The sequence below is a fragment of the Haemorhous mexicanus genome, chromosome 1, assembly GCF_027477595.1.
Source record: "Haemorhous mexicanus isolate bHaeMex1 chromosome 1, bHaeMex1.pri, whole genome shotgun sequence".
In the NCBI taxonomy this organism is placed as follows: Eukaryota; Metazoa; Chordata; class Aves; order Passeriformes; family Fringillidae; genus Haemorhous; species Haemorhous mexicanus.
In genome coordinates this window covers 45,569,791-45,586,935 of record NC_082341.1, presented here as the reverse complement: position 1 = coordinate 45,586,935, position 17,145 = coordinate 45,569,791, and the positions used below count along the sequence as shown (strand labels likewise).

Genomic DNA, 17,145 nt, shown 5'->3' with positions numbered 1-17,145 from the left:
TGCCACAGTTATTTTCTGCTAGTATGTGGCTTACCTTGATGTCAAGAATCTTTCCTAATGCCTTATTTGATTGCAAATTCCTGCTACCAGCAAATGTTGGCAAATAAACCTGAGTCTGTTGTTAGCAACTCTGAGAAGTATCCTTATTCATTACTGTCTTGTATCTTTGTGATTTATGTTTAGTTTTGATCTGTGGATGTTTTTACAGGCCAAATAGATTAAAACTAAAACAAATCACAGATTTTTTTTTTTTCCATCTGTCTGAATGTATTGTTCAAACCATGTTTTGGAAAGAACCACTGGTGTGTGGCATTAGTTTTTGCAATGGTGGTTTGGTATTGTATGATTGATTTTGAACGGGCTTAGTCAAGTAAGCAAACCACAAATATAAATATGGTGGCAAGTAAATTCTTTTATGTTCAGATTTCACCTCTGGTTTTTAATTGAATTTCTTTGTCCCCCAAACCCCTGTAAAATCTTGTGTTCTTGGAATGAAAAGTGCTATTAATGAAGACCTGTGTTCTTTCAGTGTTTGCAAGAGGTGCATTCGGAAAATGGACCATCACTGCCCGTGGGTCAATAACTGTGTAGGAGAGAATAACCAGAAGTACTTTGTACTGTTTACAGTAAGTATTTTGCAGGTGATGCTTGAGGTTGTCCAGTGGGAAGTGCTGAAATGTAGTGCATAGTCTGTGAAGCAGTTCCCAGGGCTGGCGTTCTCTTCCTTCATGTTTTGGAAGAACTTTATGGGGACCTGCTGCAGGCTTCTGTTTCACTAATTAGGAAACACCTCCCCCCACCCTCCATCCATCCACAGCAATAGGAAGAGGCATCACAGGAAGCAATTGTCAGGGTTTTTTGAGGTTTGTATTGATGGTTGTTCAGCACCTATTTTGTAATGTGAATAGTGTATTGTGGTGCTGAGCTCTTTGAGGGAGGGGCCATCCTTTTACATCAAACACTGGCTGGTAGGATCCCAGGCCATATGTAGGGTTCCTAAACATTATAGTTGTACAATTATCTGTGTGGCATCATGTAATAAGAGCTGTTGCCACATCTCAAAGAAAGAGTGGGAAGTCTGCATCCCCTTGGATAAGAATTATCCACCTTTTAATTGCAAGTGGTTTATTTTTATACTTGAAAACCGAGGAGGTGCTTGACTTTTTGTACTAAATCTGTAGCATCATGAGTAAGAAAACAGGAGTACAAACTTGAACAGTGGATATTTCTGGAAGGTTTAAAAAGTGTTTCATCAAAGTGAACTGCAAATATCCCGTGGGAGTAGTGTGAAAATTACAAGGCTGGGTCTCAGTGATGCTCTGTTTTATTAATAAATCTTCTGAGACATCTGTACGTTTGAGGAAGTATGTTCTCATTTTACCAAGCAGAAAGGAGGAGATTTTCAGTTAAATGACAGGCCTAGTGTTCTATGGTGTGGTTTGCAAGGATTTGGATTACAGAACAAAATGAATCCTATTTCTTTCCTATGAGCAAATGGTTTTTTTTTAACATTGAGAAGTGAGCTAGGTGTTCTAGTCCTCTCAAAAGGATTTCAGTTACTATTAGAACTTGATATCCACTTTCTAGCAGACTGTATTTAAGACTTAATCTGGTTGAGAGAAACAAAATAAGCATTGCTGGTTTTGTTCGGTTTTGTTCTTGGATATTCTTTTTGACACATGAGGAAGGGAAAGAACAGCAGCATGCTCAGCGTGCAAGGAAAACCAGAATGCTCCCATATTGCCTTTTACTGCTTCCAGAGGTGTTTCTTGTTACAAAATCTCTTTCACTTCTGCTATATGTCTTTGTCAGAGTTTGTAGGTTCAGAAGAGTAATTTTTTTAGCCCTGTCTTAGTAAATTGTAATCTACGTGTAACATTGCACATAGCTTTTGTTCTAACTTTTTGTTACATACAGTTTTTATTACAAAGCTAAGACCTGGTTTAAGCCAAAAATTATTAAGTATGAAGTATTAAAGCCTGAGAGACACTTTCTATGCCAGTGTCTGCCTCAGAGAAAGTACTACTTAAAAAAAAAAAAAAAGTAATTTTTCTGAACCTCATACTGGAAAACAAAGTGCATTTTCTGGTTAAAACAAAATGACTGTTGTTTCTCTGGGAAACTGTAGTGCTGTCAAGAGCAAGGATGTAAGCTTTGGCAACAGGATACCTTGAGCAGTGGTACTGTTTTCTGAAAGTTGTGCAGTGCTGAGCTGAGGTAAGGACAGTCAGCTGTGTAGGAGGCCACTCTGGGACACAGGAGGCTGGGGTTTGGATCCAGCTGCTGTTGGATTCAGCATCTGCCTTGTCTTTGCTCAGAGCTGTTCGTAAGGAGAGAATACGTCTGTGTAGTTTGGCATTTGCCAGCTTCATGGTGCTTTTTCAGGGCAGATGGGAGAGCTTGATGGTTTTTGGAGTTGTTTTCTGGTTTGGTTTTAGCACTCTGCTTTTAAATAAAGCGTTGGGAAGATAAAGCATTTTGGTCTTTGAACTTGCTTGGTACCTGTATTATGTCCTTTATTTTTCAGATGTATATAGCACTGATTTCCCTGCATGCCCTAATCATGGTGGGATTTCACTTCTTGTACTGCTTTGAAGAAGACTGGACAAGTGAGTATAAACAAAATACCTTATTAAAATAACAGATTATCCTTTGAATAAGAACTTAAAATGCAGTTGGCTTGTTTCAGAGGAATGCTATCAACGTTCTGCTTTGCTATCTCTATTCTTTTTTTTTTTTGTCTTTTTAATCGTTCCTGGGACTTCATAATTCTTTTTGAGCTGCTGAATCTCTGTCCTGAAAAGTCCTCTTTTAACTTAGACCTGATAGTGCCTAGGAAAAAGCTGATATGTAAAGACACCTAAGGAGTATGTGTGCAATAACCTGCTGTTGACATGAACACAGCACTAATTTCCTGAATGCCAGCAAAAGATAAGAAGAATGTGTATGCTTTTTTTAAAAGGGTACTGTGAATCATTCTTGCAAGACTGCCAGGAAAACATGCTACTCATATCCAAAAATCCACCCTTACAAGAATAAACAATTCTTTTCCTCAGAAAAACATAAACCAAACAAACCAAAACCAGAGCCCAAGCAGCTCAAAAAAGTGAAACCAAAAACCTCAGCATTCACTCTCAAGTAGTCAGTGAGTACATTTTCACAAAGTTAGTCTATGTATGTTCCTAAAACCACAAATGGATATAGGAAACCCTCAATGTAATGCTGAGTTGAACAGCAAGGTGTCAAAGAACATGTATGCACATGTATGTACTGCTTGTGAGTCTTTTTGGAAAAGGAGGAGGGTTTTTTCCCTTGGAATTTCAGTAGTGGTATTCAATATAATGGCTGGTTTTAGATCATAGTACCTCAGAGGATACACACATGAATTGAATTTGAAAAGGTTGTTGTGCGCTTCAAAACTTTGCAAAACAGCTGCCAGCAGTCACTGAGAACATCTGCACTTGACTGCAGTGGCCAGGGCCATAAAGGAAGGATACATCAGAAGGTAGTTTCCCTTATGTCCTTTCTCAGAGCCTGATCCTGTGGGGAAAGCACTTTCCTACCTGTCCCAGGTTTAGGCAGCAGAACAGAGCTGTTAGGAGAGATGGATGTGTTGTTCCAGCTGCCTTGTGTTTGTGCAGATTGTATTAGTTCCTGATTATGGTTTATCTGTTTAAGGCTAAGATCTCATTAGAAAAATACAGGCTTTTGGGGAGAGTGTTAGATTTTGGAAAAATCTGGAGACGTTCTGGCATTTACAGCACTCTGCTGTAACTTTGCAGCACTCAACTAAGACTTTGGCCCTATAACATTACTTTCTTCTTCTCCTTTCTAATTAACTTCTTGGGTTTCTTTTTCCAGCTCTTGCTTGAGTTTGCACTTTTGAGTAGAGTATGAGGAAAAATAGGAACTTGGTTTAATCTGACCTTCTTTTAGTTACGGTTTAGAACAGTTATGAAGGAAAGCACACCCTGGTTTTATGTTGATGCTACATGTGCTCATGTCCTGACTGCCAGCTTGAGATTTTTAATGGACTTATCACTGTGGAAAATCCATTAAGGCTAAGATTTGAGAGAGAACCTCCAGATGAAATGGAGGAGAATGGCGTCCTAGTTGGTGTGCTGGGGAAACACTGAAGTGGAAAAGAAAGTTGCAGTCTTGAAGTGTTGCAGGGGTTTTGGTGGGCTTTTTCACTTTTTTTGAAATTTGAGGGAGTGATCATTTTATGGTTGAATGTCAGAGCTTCCCTGTGTATCTTTCCGGGAATGTTGTTCATATTATTTATTTGATAGTTTGAGTATGGGAAACTTGTGGCTTAGCAGGTGTTTTGCAGCAGGTGCATTACTTGGTGTCTGCCTTTGCAACTCCATTGTTTTGTCTTCACAGAATGTAGTTCCTTCTCTCCACCAACTACAGTGATTCTACTCATCCTCTTGTGTTTTGAGGCTCTGCTATTTCTCATCTTCACTTCAGTTATGTTTGGGACCCAAGTACACTCCATCTGCACTGATGAAACGGTGGGTGTCTCACACTCTCTCCTTTACCCTTTCTCTCACCATTTCTAGAAACAGTGACGGGTTACATGGTTTTGCCTCCTGGCACAGGGAGTCCCATGTACCCTCTGAGGAGAGATCCAGTGTAATAGAGCTGACCTAGCACAGTGCTCTGAGGGTTCCTGTGGGATACAGAGTACCATATGCATTGACTGGGGTGCCGTGTTGACAGTAGCTCCCATGAGGTAGGCATAGGTAGCTAGGGTTATTCTGTAGAGAGTATTTGTCCCTGTGGATTGGAGAGCCTTTCTCCTTTAATGAAGTGCTTTTACATCAGTATTGTCTGAAATTCAGCTGTGTGTCCTGGTTGTCACTATTCACAGATTTATGTGCTGCAAAGGCTGGAAAGCCAAGATGAGAAGTTGGGGGAGGAATACACACGCACGCACACACACACACACACACACACACACGCACACACACTTCTTTTAGGCTAGGAGATTTTCCAGCCTTAGCTACCTGTTCAGCAGTTCAAAAACTCCTGCCAGAAGGAAAAAGAAAAGGGAGCGGAGTAGACTCATGGAAACTGCTGGATACTGCTGCAAAATCACCAAGCCATCTCTGATTTGAAGATGGCATAGTAGAGATTATATAGTAATATTACAGTCCTAAATCCATGTATTGGCCCACTTCTGCAAAGATGGAGCCGGGGACTCCTGGGGGTGTTCTCACACTTGTGAATACTTGTACTCTTCACCAAGCACGCTCAGGTAATTGAATTAACCAGAGTGGCTGGAGAGAACTCTTAAAAGAGGGACAGCTCTTCTTTCCTCCCTTGCCTCCTTTAGGTTTCTTTCCCCTGGTTTGCCCATGGCCAGTTGAAGCTAGAGTAGATGTTTTTGCTGCTGTCAGAGAGCTGTGACTGGCATTATATACCATACGAGCCCATTGTTCTGAGCCTTTGTTTGCAGTGCTTTCCTTAATGCTTGGCTTCTGCAAGAGGCTGGTGTTCCACCTGTCTGTGTTCAGAGGAAGACTTCACTGTGCTTTCTGATGGGGAGAGCCCCAGGAAGAAGTACAGTGTGATACAGATCCTGCTATGCTTGTGTTCAGCAGTAAGTGTGTAAGTTAGCAATGCTGCCTGTGAAATCATCATTTGAATTTCTCTGTCTTGGGAACCTGTCAAGAATTTTTAGAAACTGCTTCCTACAGCTGGGTGCCCAAATAAGTCCCCAGATTTTCCCTTCCAGTGTAGTTCTGGGGACTCATAGATGGTAAAGGAACAATGTCACATTCTAAAATAAAGGAATGAAATATGGTCTCCCCTGTTGGGTTGTGGGTTTTTATTTTTGGGTGGCTTTTTAGTGTGTACCAGTAAGGATTCTGCTCTATGGAATGTCTCGTTGTTGGTTTGCTAGCATTGAGCTAGCTGTATGCAAGCAATCTGGTTTTAGCAGAGGAATATTTCCAGGTGAAGTGCTTCTTGGTGTGCTCTCTTGCAGTGTTCTAATTTGCATTTAGAGACAGGGCCGTATGTTGCCCTTTTTTCACCTTTCTATTCCAGTCACTGGGAGACTTCATTCCTCAATTTGAGTATGCTGTCCCGCCAAGATGGTTCCTTTCTGCCTGAAGGGACCCAGAACCCTGGTATTTTGCTGTTGTCTCTGGAGGTGACATTACCAGGGATCAGCACAACTCCTGCAGCTGCCCCATGTTGTGTTCATCAGAGCTCCCAGCGTCAAGAATTTGAGGCACACAGATGTATTGCAGTGCATTGCTGTGTAGCGTGGGAGGCACATGTAGGTCAGGAGGAACCTTGCCTTGCAAAAGATGCAGAGTCAAGGAACTGCGTGGTCTGCCAGCTGCTGCTACTGCTGCTGCCCATGGGAGAGAGATGCTCTCCAGTGACTGCTCTTACTCATTGTGCTTCTGTAGCAGCCAGGCATAAATGGCTTTCCTGAAAGACCAAATTAACTTCCCGGGCTTCAGACACAATATGGGTTTTTATTTTCTTTTTAATGTTTAACTAGTGAATGTTTCAGCTGATTGCTTGATGGCTTATTTTTCTTCTGCCTCTAACCTTTACTAAATAATGCCAATGATTTCATCAAATCAGTATCTTAATTAACTCTCTCTCCCTGCTGTCAGCCCGTGCATGTTTTAGCAGTGATTCTAATGACACATGAAGAGGCACCAGGTAGACTCAGCTACACTGAGCCATGGGCACTTCCTGAACTTGCTTGGTGAATCTGAGAGCATTGCAGAGATTTTCTTTGGGTTTGTGGGTTTTTTGGTTTCTTTTTTTTTTTTTTTTTTTTCCCTACAAGCTTGTAATGGTTTCTTCTAAAACTTTTCCATCTGGTTAGCACATAATGCATTCAGCCATTAAAGCACATACTTTTTGTTTGGTTTTAAGTGGTGGGGTTTTTTTTATTGACATCAGAGGCAATTGGATGGCAAGTCTTAAAATGGTTCTGAAGTATGTAGATCTGAAGAAAATGGAAGCAATTTCCAAGGAACAGTTTCTAGCTTTAGTATTTTTTAATATAAAACAGTGAGAAGAAAAGGAAAGGCAGTGCAGGTGCATTTGTATTTTCTTACTCTGTCCTTTGGATGAGGGGTAATTGAGAGGAGACCTTTCCCCGAATCCAGAGCTACAAAACCTGAGTATTTGACTGAAAATGTCATATTTCTGTTTCCAGGGAATAGAACAGTTGAAAAAGGAAGAGAGAAGATGGGCTAAAAAAACAAAATGGATGAACATGAAAGCAGTATTTGGCCATCCGTTCTCTATAGCATGGCTTAGCCCATTCGCAACACCAGACCAAGGAAAAGCAGACCCATACCAATATGTGGTCTGAGGAATTTCTGACCAGCATTTCCACTAAAATAGAAACATATTACAGCACTACTGTTACAAATTTTCCATGAATGTTTAAAACAAAAAGCAAAATGAACTTTTTTATGTCTATTCAATGGCTGATAATTGCAGAGGAAAAAAAAGCCCTGTGTTCCACCATTTTAGATAATTCTATATCTCTGGCTGAAACTGCTGCTTTTTTTTTTCCCCTTTTTTTTTTTTTTTTTCCTTTCTTTTTTATCACATTAACTTTACTGGCATTTGTTTCTCTTTGCTTTCTGTATGGCATAACTAATGTGAAGGGAATCCTCTCTTCTCTGTTATGACCCACCTCTTCTGAGTAAATTCTCATGCTGTCTCCTGACTGTGATGAGCTCTGTGGATGACATGTGCGTGCCAACAGCCCTGCAAAGACACCTTTGGACTTCCTGAAGGAGCACATTGCTCTTTCATAAGTGAACTTGAACAGGGAAACAGATACTTCACGTACCAAAAGGTGCAAGACCAGAAGGCAGCCCAGCAAGTGAGCCAGTTGACCTGGTGATCACAAACAGTTAAAGTACTTAAAAGTTGCCAAGCCCAATTCTCACTCCACCCTCCTTTTTCCTTCCAGCCACGGAACTGATTCCATCTTTCTGGTATTATTTTATCTGTTCCCTCCCTTGTGTGCAGGAAATTGTTGCCCCTTTAGGATAACTGTGGCAGATTTAGAAGACTCTTTGGATTATTACATGCCTTACACTTCCAGGAAAGAAAGCAAGCTAATTTTCAAGTGTTTAGAATAGCAGAATCATGTTTTTTGATGTGTGTTTGTCTTGGTAAATGACTTGTTAGAGCAATGCCTGCTAAACAGTGTTAACGTGAAAAACTGACATGAATGCCCAGATTACTATAAAAACTAATATTGATGGGATGTGTAAGTGTTCCAGGGTGGTTGATTCTATATTGTTAGCTTTGCCCTGGTTTAGAGCTTTGTAAATCTTTTCTCCTGTTTATGCATACATGTGTATGTGTGTAAGCACATGCACATATATGTGTCAGGGTTTGAAATTGGGAAATATTTATGGTAAGGAGCATGCATGCTGTTATGAACTGTGTGGTGATGAAAAGTGGGAGGGACAGAATGCATTCCAAAAACGGGTAGAGCTAAACCATTCATAATTCCAACTGTTAATTACAACATCTTGTGTTCAGGCAGGAATTTTATTATATTTTTGATCCACAACTCCCATGGGCTCATCAAATGAATTGCAAACAGAGGAAATACACAAATCAGCTGCATCTGTGGCTTCCAAGGAATCTTTTCTTTCCTTGGTTTAAAATATTTTTTTTGGAAACTGACCTGCTTAGACTGCTTCAAAGCCACGGGGAAAGGGAGGGAAATCAGGGAAAGAGAAATTTAATGGATGTCTCATTTTGGAAGTAATGTGAATGCTGCATCTTTTCAATCTGTTAATGCTTCCATATGGAAAACAAATGCAATAAAACTTTTCCAAAAACTTGTTTGCTGTTCTTTCTTTCTTTCTTTGTTCCAAATCTTGGGAAAAATCTGTAATGGTTTTCTGAACTTTCACTTCTGTATGCAAGCAGGCAGAAGCATATAAAAGTTAATTAACTTTTGTATTTAACTTCTAAGTTGAACAGTGAGTTAATTGGTAATATACTGATCTGTTAATCAGTGGCTTATTTCAGCAGCTGGGAGAGGCTGTATCTCTGGTTTGAGTATGTGATGGTGTTTCTCAGAGAACTCTCCCACCTTAATTGTTAAGCTGGATCTTGGGCCATGGTCAGTGTAGCCAGTGAGACATGTGCAGGTGATAATTTGAACTGGCAGAGAATCTGGCCCTAAAGCTGCCTTGGTGCAAAATCAGATATATTGAGGGGAGAGGTTTTAGTCACCTAGGCAATTAACTAATGAATGAATCTCTCTGTAGTTCACTGCTTCAAAAATTGTTTTGATTACAAATTCTACATTCCAGTTTGGGCTTATCTTAACTACCCTTATTAGCTATGTGTTCTGGAGGAAGATTAATTACATTGTTCTGGCCTTTTGACCATTGTGGAAAAATGTGTAACTACTGAGTTTTTCTTGTTTCAATCCAAATGCAGATTTTTAGTAAAACCATGTGTTTTCTCTTCTAAATGAGGCACCATCACAGAAATGCCACCAGCACCTGTCATGTGTGTGGTGATAACCAGGGCCTTCAGGTTTTCTTGTGCTGTACAGCTTTGTTTGATGCAATATGAATGGTACTAAAAGTAAGTCAGTATTAGTATGAGAAAGGCAGGCTTTGTGGTTTGCTGATGGAAAGTATTTTCTTGGTCAGGACTACCTGATTTCAGGTGCTGGTTCTGTTTTAGTATGGCCAAGAGGAATTGAAGGACAAACTCAATCAGAGCACTTCTGTTTTAAAAAACTAAATGGTGCTCCATGCAGAAATGTGTGATGGAACTGCTGTAATAGAATTTCTGCCTTAATCATGATTTTCCAATGGCAGTGCTTCCTGTGTCTTCTCCTTAACCATCAGTTTGTCTCAATGCTTGTCTTTTTTGTTTGCTCTTTCTTTTCACATCCTAAAAGTGCATTGAAAGAAATTAATTCATTTCTTCTAACATTCAAGAGCTGTTCTGCAGATTGCTTCTGGGTCAGACCATGCAGCCCACCATCCTCCTCTGGCACTGGGCAGGAGCAGATACCAAGGGCAGTAATTGAAGAAATGGGTATTATTCTACAGCATCACAGTGGTCACAGGTCAACCTTGTCTAACTGTCCCCATGTTTGCAATGTCGTGCCTTTTACTTAAAGGGGAATGTCCAGTATATTTTATTTCTCAGTGTATGTCTTTTCAGTATTGGTTCAAAATTATGGAATTTGAAATAGGGAAAGATGATGCTTTCTAAGCACCTTTATTTTTTATTAAGTGGAATAGCTGCATGATGGGAAAGAGAAAGAGGTGTTGGTTCAATACAGAAAATTCTCACTTTGTAAAACAATGGTGAGAGATTTATGTAAGTATATATTTTTTTTAAAGTTTAATTAAAAAGTAGTTAAATCTTTCAACAGCTGTCCATTCCTTCCATCTTCCTTAGATTCTTTTTAAGGCATAACCTCATGCCCTACTGACCATGTGGCCAGCAGCCAAAATTAGATCAAGATGCAATTATTAAACTTCTGTTTATTTTGAGTACATGCTGTGAAGGGATTAGTGAGGTCAGGTTGGGAGAGAGAAAGTATGCCCCTGGCTGTTCTGATGAACTACTCCCTAATTGGCATTAGCATAACCTCAGCCTGACCTTGCTTATTGCCTTGGTTAGCAGATGGTGATAGGAGCAGGTGAGCAGTGTTTTTTGGGGGAAGGGAGTGAGGAGTTGCTGCCCAGAAATGTTCCAAATTTGTATTCCCAGTCTAGATGGCAGCAGGGATTGAAACGGATTACGCAAATGACTGAGGGCAGGGTTGAAACTTGTGTTTTCAGGGAAGGGTTTAAATGAAATGCCTGATGTCTGTCTCTCCTCCTGCTCTGTGCTACTTGTTTTCCTTCTCTCCAGATGCTCACACAGTAAGTGCTCCAGCTGTGCTCCAGCCAGTTTGTTACTAACACACGGGAAACCTCTGCAGTTTGCTAAGGAACAGCGCACAACCAAAGGTGCTCTCCTGCTTTAAGCTGCCAGAGCTTCTGCCCTCTGGTTGTGCAGCCGCTGGGTGCTGGAAATGCAGTATCCTGGAGGAAAAGTTTATGGTAGTGCTAGAAGGCTTTGCCAAGGGTCTGCTGTGCACAAGCCCTGCTCCTCTCCAGCTTGCCCAGCAGGGAGGTAAGGTCAGGCCCTGGCTGTGGCACACAAAGTGTGGCATCCCAAGGGACCAGAGGCTGCAGGGGATTTTACCCTGGAGCACTTGAAATGCTACATTTGCAAACTTGGGAGCAGGGTGAGGTGCCACAGGCCTGTGCTTAGCATTCTAAATCCTTCAGGGCCTGAATTTTTCCCAAATTACAGCCCTGAGGAATTCCGATTTGGTATTGCGTCGTTCCTTTCTGCACGTTTACTGCTGGGTTTCTCTTAAGTCAGCACCAGAAATGGGGCATGAATGAAGGAATGAAGTTCATAAAAGCTTTGCACACAGTGCTTTGGTTTGTGGTGTGCTTTCTCCTGGGTCTGCTCATGCTGAGCTGCTGCAAACTGAGCTGCTGCTGTTGTTTTATTTGTGAGGCTGACAACTAGTGCAGCTGTGCTGCTGCTGAGCTGCTGTGTGTATTCCTTTCCCCTCGCTGCAAAGCTTTGAATGCTTTGTGTGTTGTCAAGAAGAATCTGTAGAATTAGAACATGAAAAGTGTGCTGTTCTTCTAGCTCTTCTAAAACTGTTCTTATAGTTTTAACCCAATTTGCACATTTTTTTCCTTTGCTTGAGTTTCTCAAAACTTGGATCCCAGTACTCTTGCTTCTCTAAGAACAGACTTTCTGTGCGGTCACTTGTATATCATCACAAGTGGGTCATACACAGCTGCAGATCTGACTCCTCTCTTACATGATATAGAAAATGGGCATAAAAAGTTGTGCCCTATATCCCACAGTGGTAGCCTTAAAAAAATCATTAAGAAAATAAATTTTAGTTCCCTATTTCTATGTGGAGAAGACTATAGGGAAAAAAATATCGCTGCCCAAATTCAATGGATCTGTTCTTTAAGTACAATCAAAATGTTTGCTTTAGTAAAAGTGACATTCTTGGAGGGAGAATGAATCAAAATACTGACCAAGGCTCCAGTCCCATTTTGAAGCCTCCACATTAACTTGTATAGAATCTCTCACCTCCCAGCAGATTATCTGGCTTGCATTGTAATTTGTCTTTGACAATTTGGTAAATGGAAGTTGTGTTCTTAAATATTTGCTCTTAACTGGCACAGAGTGAACTTCTAGTGACTAGCCTAGGTGTGGCAGTGGTAAATTCCTGGTTGCTGGGAAAAGGTGCAGTATTTTGGCTGTGTCTGAACTATTGCAAAAAATGCCCAATCAAGATGAAACTCTTAAGTTGTAACTGTATTTTGTCGCTTGTTGGCAGGATTCGAAAAGCTATGTGAGAAGAGGTCCATGTTTCCCAAAAGGATGGCTTTTCAGAAGCCATCCCTGTAGCCTAAAAATCAACTGATTCCAAAAATACATCAGCAAGATTCAGACTGTCCATGAATTTGATCTTGTGTGAGGGTTTTGCTGGTAAATTTGGAGGTGAAACTCTCAGTAATGCAGAGTGTCTGTCTTCATAGTTAACTCAAACTGGAATAGCATCAGCCTGGCTATAGGTAGGCAGTTCTGCATGTGCTACAGTGCTTGGTGCTCAAACACCTGTGTAAGCGTGAGATGACCATAAACTCTTCTCTTCTTGCAGGGTATTGAGCGACTTAAAAACCAAAAGCCAACCTGGGAGAAGATCAGCGGCTGGGAAGGAATGAAGCTGGCGTTTGGAGGTGCCTTCTCCCTGGGTTGGTTCAACCCTTTCTCAAACCTGAACTGCGAGAGCCCAGCGCCAGCTGAAGCGGTGGCAGCAGCTCCTGCATCTGAAATAATGACCCAAGAAGAAATCGAGCAGTTTCTGGCTCGAGATGTTGCCATCCAAATGTTGCATGAATAAAGCAAAGCTTCTCCTCCAGGAGAAGCTTTCAGGTGTTTTTTTTTTTAAATAATTACTTGTGCTGGAGATTTAAGGGTTGTTTGTTAACATACTTTCTGGCGCATTAAAAAATTCAGGAGTATTGGTCTGGAGCAGACGCTACAGCACTAGCAGAAGCAATGCAAATCTCCAGAGAGAGCTTCATAAGTGTTGGGGTTCATAAGCTCCTTTTCAGACCTGTGTCAACTGCTTTATCGGTCTTTTCTTACATGGCATTTAAGGACAGTTTATAAATGTCAGATAGATTGGCTCCAGTTCCCAGAAATGTGCCATCCTAGGGAGTCTGGTTAATCTTTTGTTCTTACAGCTCTTTGGAAGACTAAATGTGTGATGGCAAGATCAGCCAGCTCTGAAAGTTTTCTGGAAAAATGCATCCTCTTTAGCCCATCCCGTCCCATGGGTGCTGCTTGTGGGTTATGAATGTTGCTAGTGCACTGGTCTTAGCAGAGGTGGGATGCAGGGCTATGGATGCAGCAGATAGATGAGCTCACCCTGGATGTGATTCCTTTGTGCTCTGAAATATCTCCAGGGGTTAATTTTTACCCTCTGTGCTTGTGAGACTGCCCAGGACTGGTGGTGCTTGTCAGAGGTGGTGGTGGGCTTGTGATGGTGCTGGTGGGAGCATTGACCCATGGCCAGTGCAGCCACCAAGGGGCAAATGTTGGCTAGGATGCTGAGCTGCTGGTGCTGGTGGGAGGAAGCTTTCTCCCAGGGCTGTGGTTCATTGGCATGTAAGATGAGTGGAGTGGGAGCTGCCTGGCTGAGCTCTGCAGCCCAGGGAGCAGGGAAGCAGTCAAGGCCAGGTACCAGAGCTATTTTTGCAGTGAAAGAGAGGGCAATGTGAACACCCTGTGATGGAGGTACTACCTCTCTCTGTTTGACTTGTCTAATTTAGATGTTTCTCCTTTCTTGGTAGAGAATGAATTGTGCCTCCTAATCTAACTGGGTTTAACATTATCCTACTAGTACGTGCCATGACTCCAGGTTTCCTTTCACTAATTTTGCAGCCAATCCCTGGGGAATGCTGGTGGACCTGTAGAAGGAACACCCGTCACTCAAAGAGGGCATTGCTGCAGGAGGCAGTAGATGCAGCAAAGTCCTGCAGAGCTGTTGCCAACTTCTGCATTGAGATGCACTGCAAACACTTGGCATCCTCCAGATGTCAGGCTACTTTTAATTTAGACTGTTCTTCATTTGTGTTTTTCTTCCTCTTCTGTCATATCCCTTAGATTAAGTATCATTAAATTTGCAGGAGACTAGAAATATGCTACTGGTTTCCCCCCCCAGAACATGCTTGCTTTTATGTCCCCCTCCCTTGTAACCTGAACCAAAGATAACTGCTTCCTCTCAAAAGGAAGAGAAAGGAGTTTTTGGGGTGAAAGCATGGTATTGTGAAAGACCTATAAGAAGCTTTTATTATTTATAGGAGTAATATCAAATGGAATTTGTGCAAGTTTTTTTTTACATTTATTTTTAACCCCTCAGAAAGCACCTTTGTGTGCATTGATTGTGTGACATTCAGGGCTACTGTGGAGGGATGAGATTCTCTCCTGGACTTGTCCTCTGCCACAGCAATCCTTTTTTCTGGCAAAGGTGGTGGGAACAAATAGAGTGCCTTGGCTGTTAAGAGCACAGCTTCACCAAAATCCAGGGGGTATTTCTGAATAGCTGTCCCATTCCCTGTTCACACTGGATGTCTCTTTGTCACTGAAAAGCAGATCTAGAGAACATCATTAGGAACTGCATATTCATAACCTTTGGATTAAAGGGAAACACCTCCCACATGAGGGGAAATGAGATATCCTCTCATGTCATTTAGTCGTGAGGTCTTGAATGTCTTTGCCGTGTGCAGAAGGGTGTTGAGGGAAGAAGCTCCTCCTTTTGCACTAGCCTATGTTCCTCCCTGTCAGCATCCCACAGGAGAGGGATGTCAGGGACATACACGGGTCTGTAAGGGATTTCCTCAGGGAGGAATGGCCATGTTGAAAGAGGAGGAGTAAGAGTGCCCTTTTTAGCTCATGTTTTCTAATTTTGCCCTGCTGCTCCACTTCTGCATCCAGTTAACACCCCTGCCTCTGGTGCTGTGTCTGCAGTGGGAATGGTGCTACAGGGAGGAACTTAGTCCATGCCACCTTGAGGCAGGCATATGGGGATGTCAGCTTGGGAGAGAACCTGTGTTCTGCATTCCAGGGATGCTTCTCAGGACAGGGACCCTACTCTAGGACATGGTTTTGGGTAGGCGTGGATGGAGGCGGCCAAATTTCTCCTCCACTCTCAAACCTGGTTCACTTCATCATGAGAACAGTTGTCATTTGTTCTGTTTCCCACCTCTCCTGTTGTTCCTCAGGTGCTGGCATTTCTGGATTTGTTTTATTTAATAGGGGAATCAGAAAAGTAGTGTGAAGAGGAGGGTAAGAGCCAGAGCAGTCATCTCCTCTCCTCCAGTTATAGTCTGAATGAGACAGAGACATGTCCCTGGGCCTTACAGAGAGCATGGACAGCCGGCTCCAGCTGTGGTACCCTCAAGACATGGCAGGGTGACTTCCTATGCCCAGCAAATCAGTTCTGGTGTTTCTTGGCTGTCAGTCTCCCTTGGCCTCTCCCGAAGTCCCACTACTCCTTGGTGTCCTTTCTGTCTCAATGTAGTATGACAACTGTCAGAAATCACAAGTCCTCACAAGTTGGAAAAGTCTGTTTTATCCACAGCTTTTGTGTAAACCTCCTTCTTTAAGGATTGACTGGTAGCTTGAGAGCAAACAAGATTTACATGGAATTGAAACTAAGCTCACTGTTTACTTTCCCTTCCCTCTACACACTTCTTGCCCTTTGTTAGGTCATGCCTTCATGTTCAGACCATGCTGCTGTGGTCCTGGCTGGCTCGCCAGGTCCCAGGAAAGACATTCTGGAGAGCCTGCTCGTAGTGCCCTAAATTTATGGGGCTAGGGAGGATGCTCCCCCTGCACTGCTCAGTGGGACATGGTCTGCTGAAGATCTCATCACTGCTCTGATGTGAAGTGTTAATATGCGATGGACAGAGTCGTGGCATATGTGGAAAGTGTTCTCATACTTCTCACCTGGTGTCTTCTACAGCAGGTTTTCTATGCAAATAGGGAATTTACATCTCGTGAAAAAAATCCATTTTTTGCTGTTTGTAACTCCTTTTGTGCCTTCAGTCACTGCTGTACTTTCTAAAGAACTAATACTTCATCTGCCAAGCACCACCTGCTCCTCCCTGCTCTGCGGACGTCATGCGCATGGACCCTGCACCCGCTCTGCCTGAGGAGAGGATTTCCCACTCCCCGCCACTGTGCCACCACAGGAGGTGGCCTTTCGGGGACACTGTGCTGCTGTGGAGCGACACAACACTGTGAGCAGAGGGGCAGCAGGGGTCAGGGCAGCCTTGAACCCCTTCTGTGGCCTGGCAGCCACTTGCGTGCTCGTCTGGGAGTTCCCCAAATCTTTGAAATGCAGAAGAGTGGTTAAAACCTTTTTGCCTTTTTATGTCCTTTTTTCCCCTCTTCCCTTTCTATGGGCTGGCACATAACCAGATGTAGTCACCATTTCTTTTTTCTGCTCCACTGCCTTAATGCTTGAGCATTTGCCTTTTAAATAAACAGATAAATTACTCCCTATACTACTGCGTGACCTGATTTCCTCTTTACTTGTGGAAATGCTGGCAAACCCACTGCCACTCTGCTGCTGACCATGCTGTGGGACAGGGAAATCCCTTGCTAGAGGTGGGCTCAGGAGTTGCTGGGGTGTGCAGTGCTGGTGGGCTCCAGCTGTGCACAGCTGTTGTCTTCTCCAGTGTGACTATGGCAGGAAGAGCTCCTGGTGTACACTGCCATCAAGGTTCTTCCTGTAGTCCAGCAGTGTTCAGGGTGGAAGGGGAAGAATAGAGGTTGTGCATTTCTAGGGAAGCACTAGTAATGAATGCTGCTGGAGATGGCACCAAAAATACCTGAAAACCCCCAAAAGCAGTGGGATAGGAAGATGTATAAAAAATGGTGTTTGGAGAGAATGTGCTGGGTTTGCTCTTTCTGAGCTCTAATGACAAGGAAAGGCATGTGCTGGTACACTCCCCAGATGGTCAGCTGGGAGGAGAGGGAATTACCCAGGAGGGATTTGCT

At 42.6% G+C, this 17,145-nt stretch overlaps 1 protein-coding gene across 4 annotated transcripts in view; it reads left to right on the top strand.

Annotated features, from left to right (window-relative positions):
* The window catches only part of ZDHHC3 (zinc finger DHHC-type palmitoyltransferase 3), a 33,950-nt gene extending 17,301 nt beyond the window's left edge, over positions 1-16,649 (top strand). For 3 of the 4 annotated variants that reach the window (XM_059848201.1, XM_059848204.1, XM_059848194.1), the window contains exons 4-7: positions 530-626; positions 2,528-2,609; positions 4,387-4,517; positions 12,734-16,649. In XM_059848201.1, coding sequence (XP_059704184.1) covers positions 530-626; positions 2,528-2,609; positions 4,387-4,517; positions 12,734-12,976 — 553 coding nt within the window. In that variant the 3' untranslated portion in view covers positions 12,977-16,649. Of the gene's footprint in view, positions 1-529; positions 627-2,527; positions 2,610-4,386; positions 4,518-7,195; positions 8,853-12,733 lie in introns of those variants that run through there. The other variant, XM_059848209.1, reaches the window with a different exon arrangement.
* Positions 16,650-17,145: the final 496 nt, after the last annotated feature.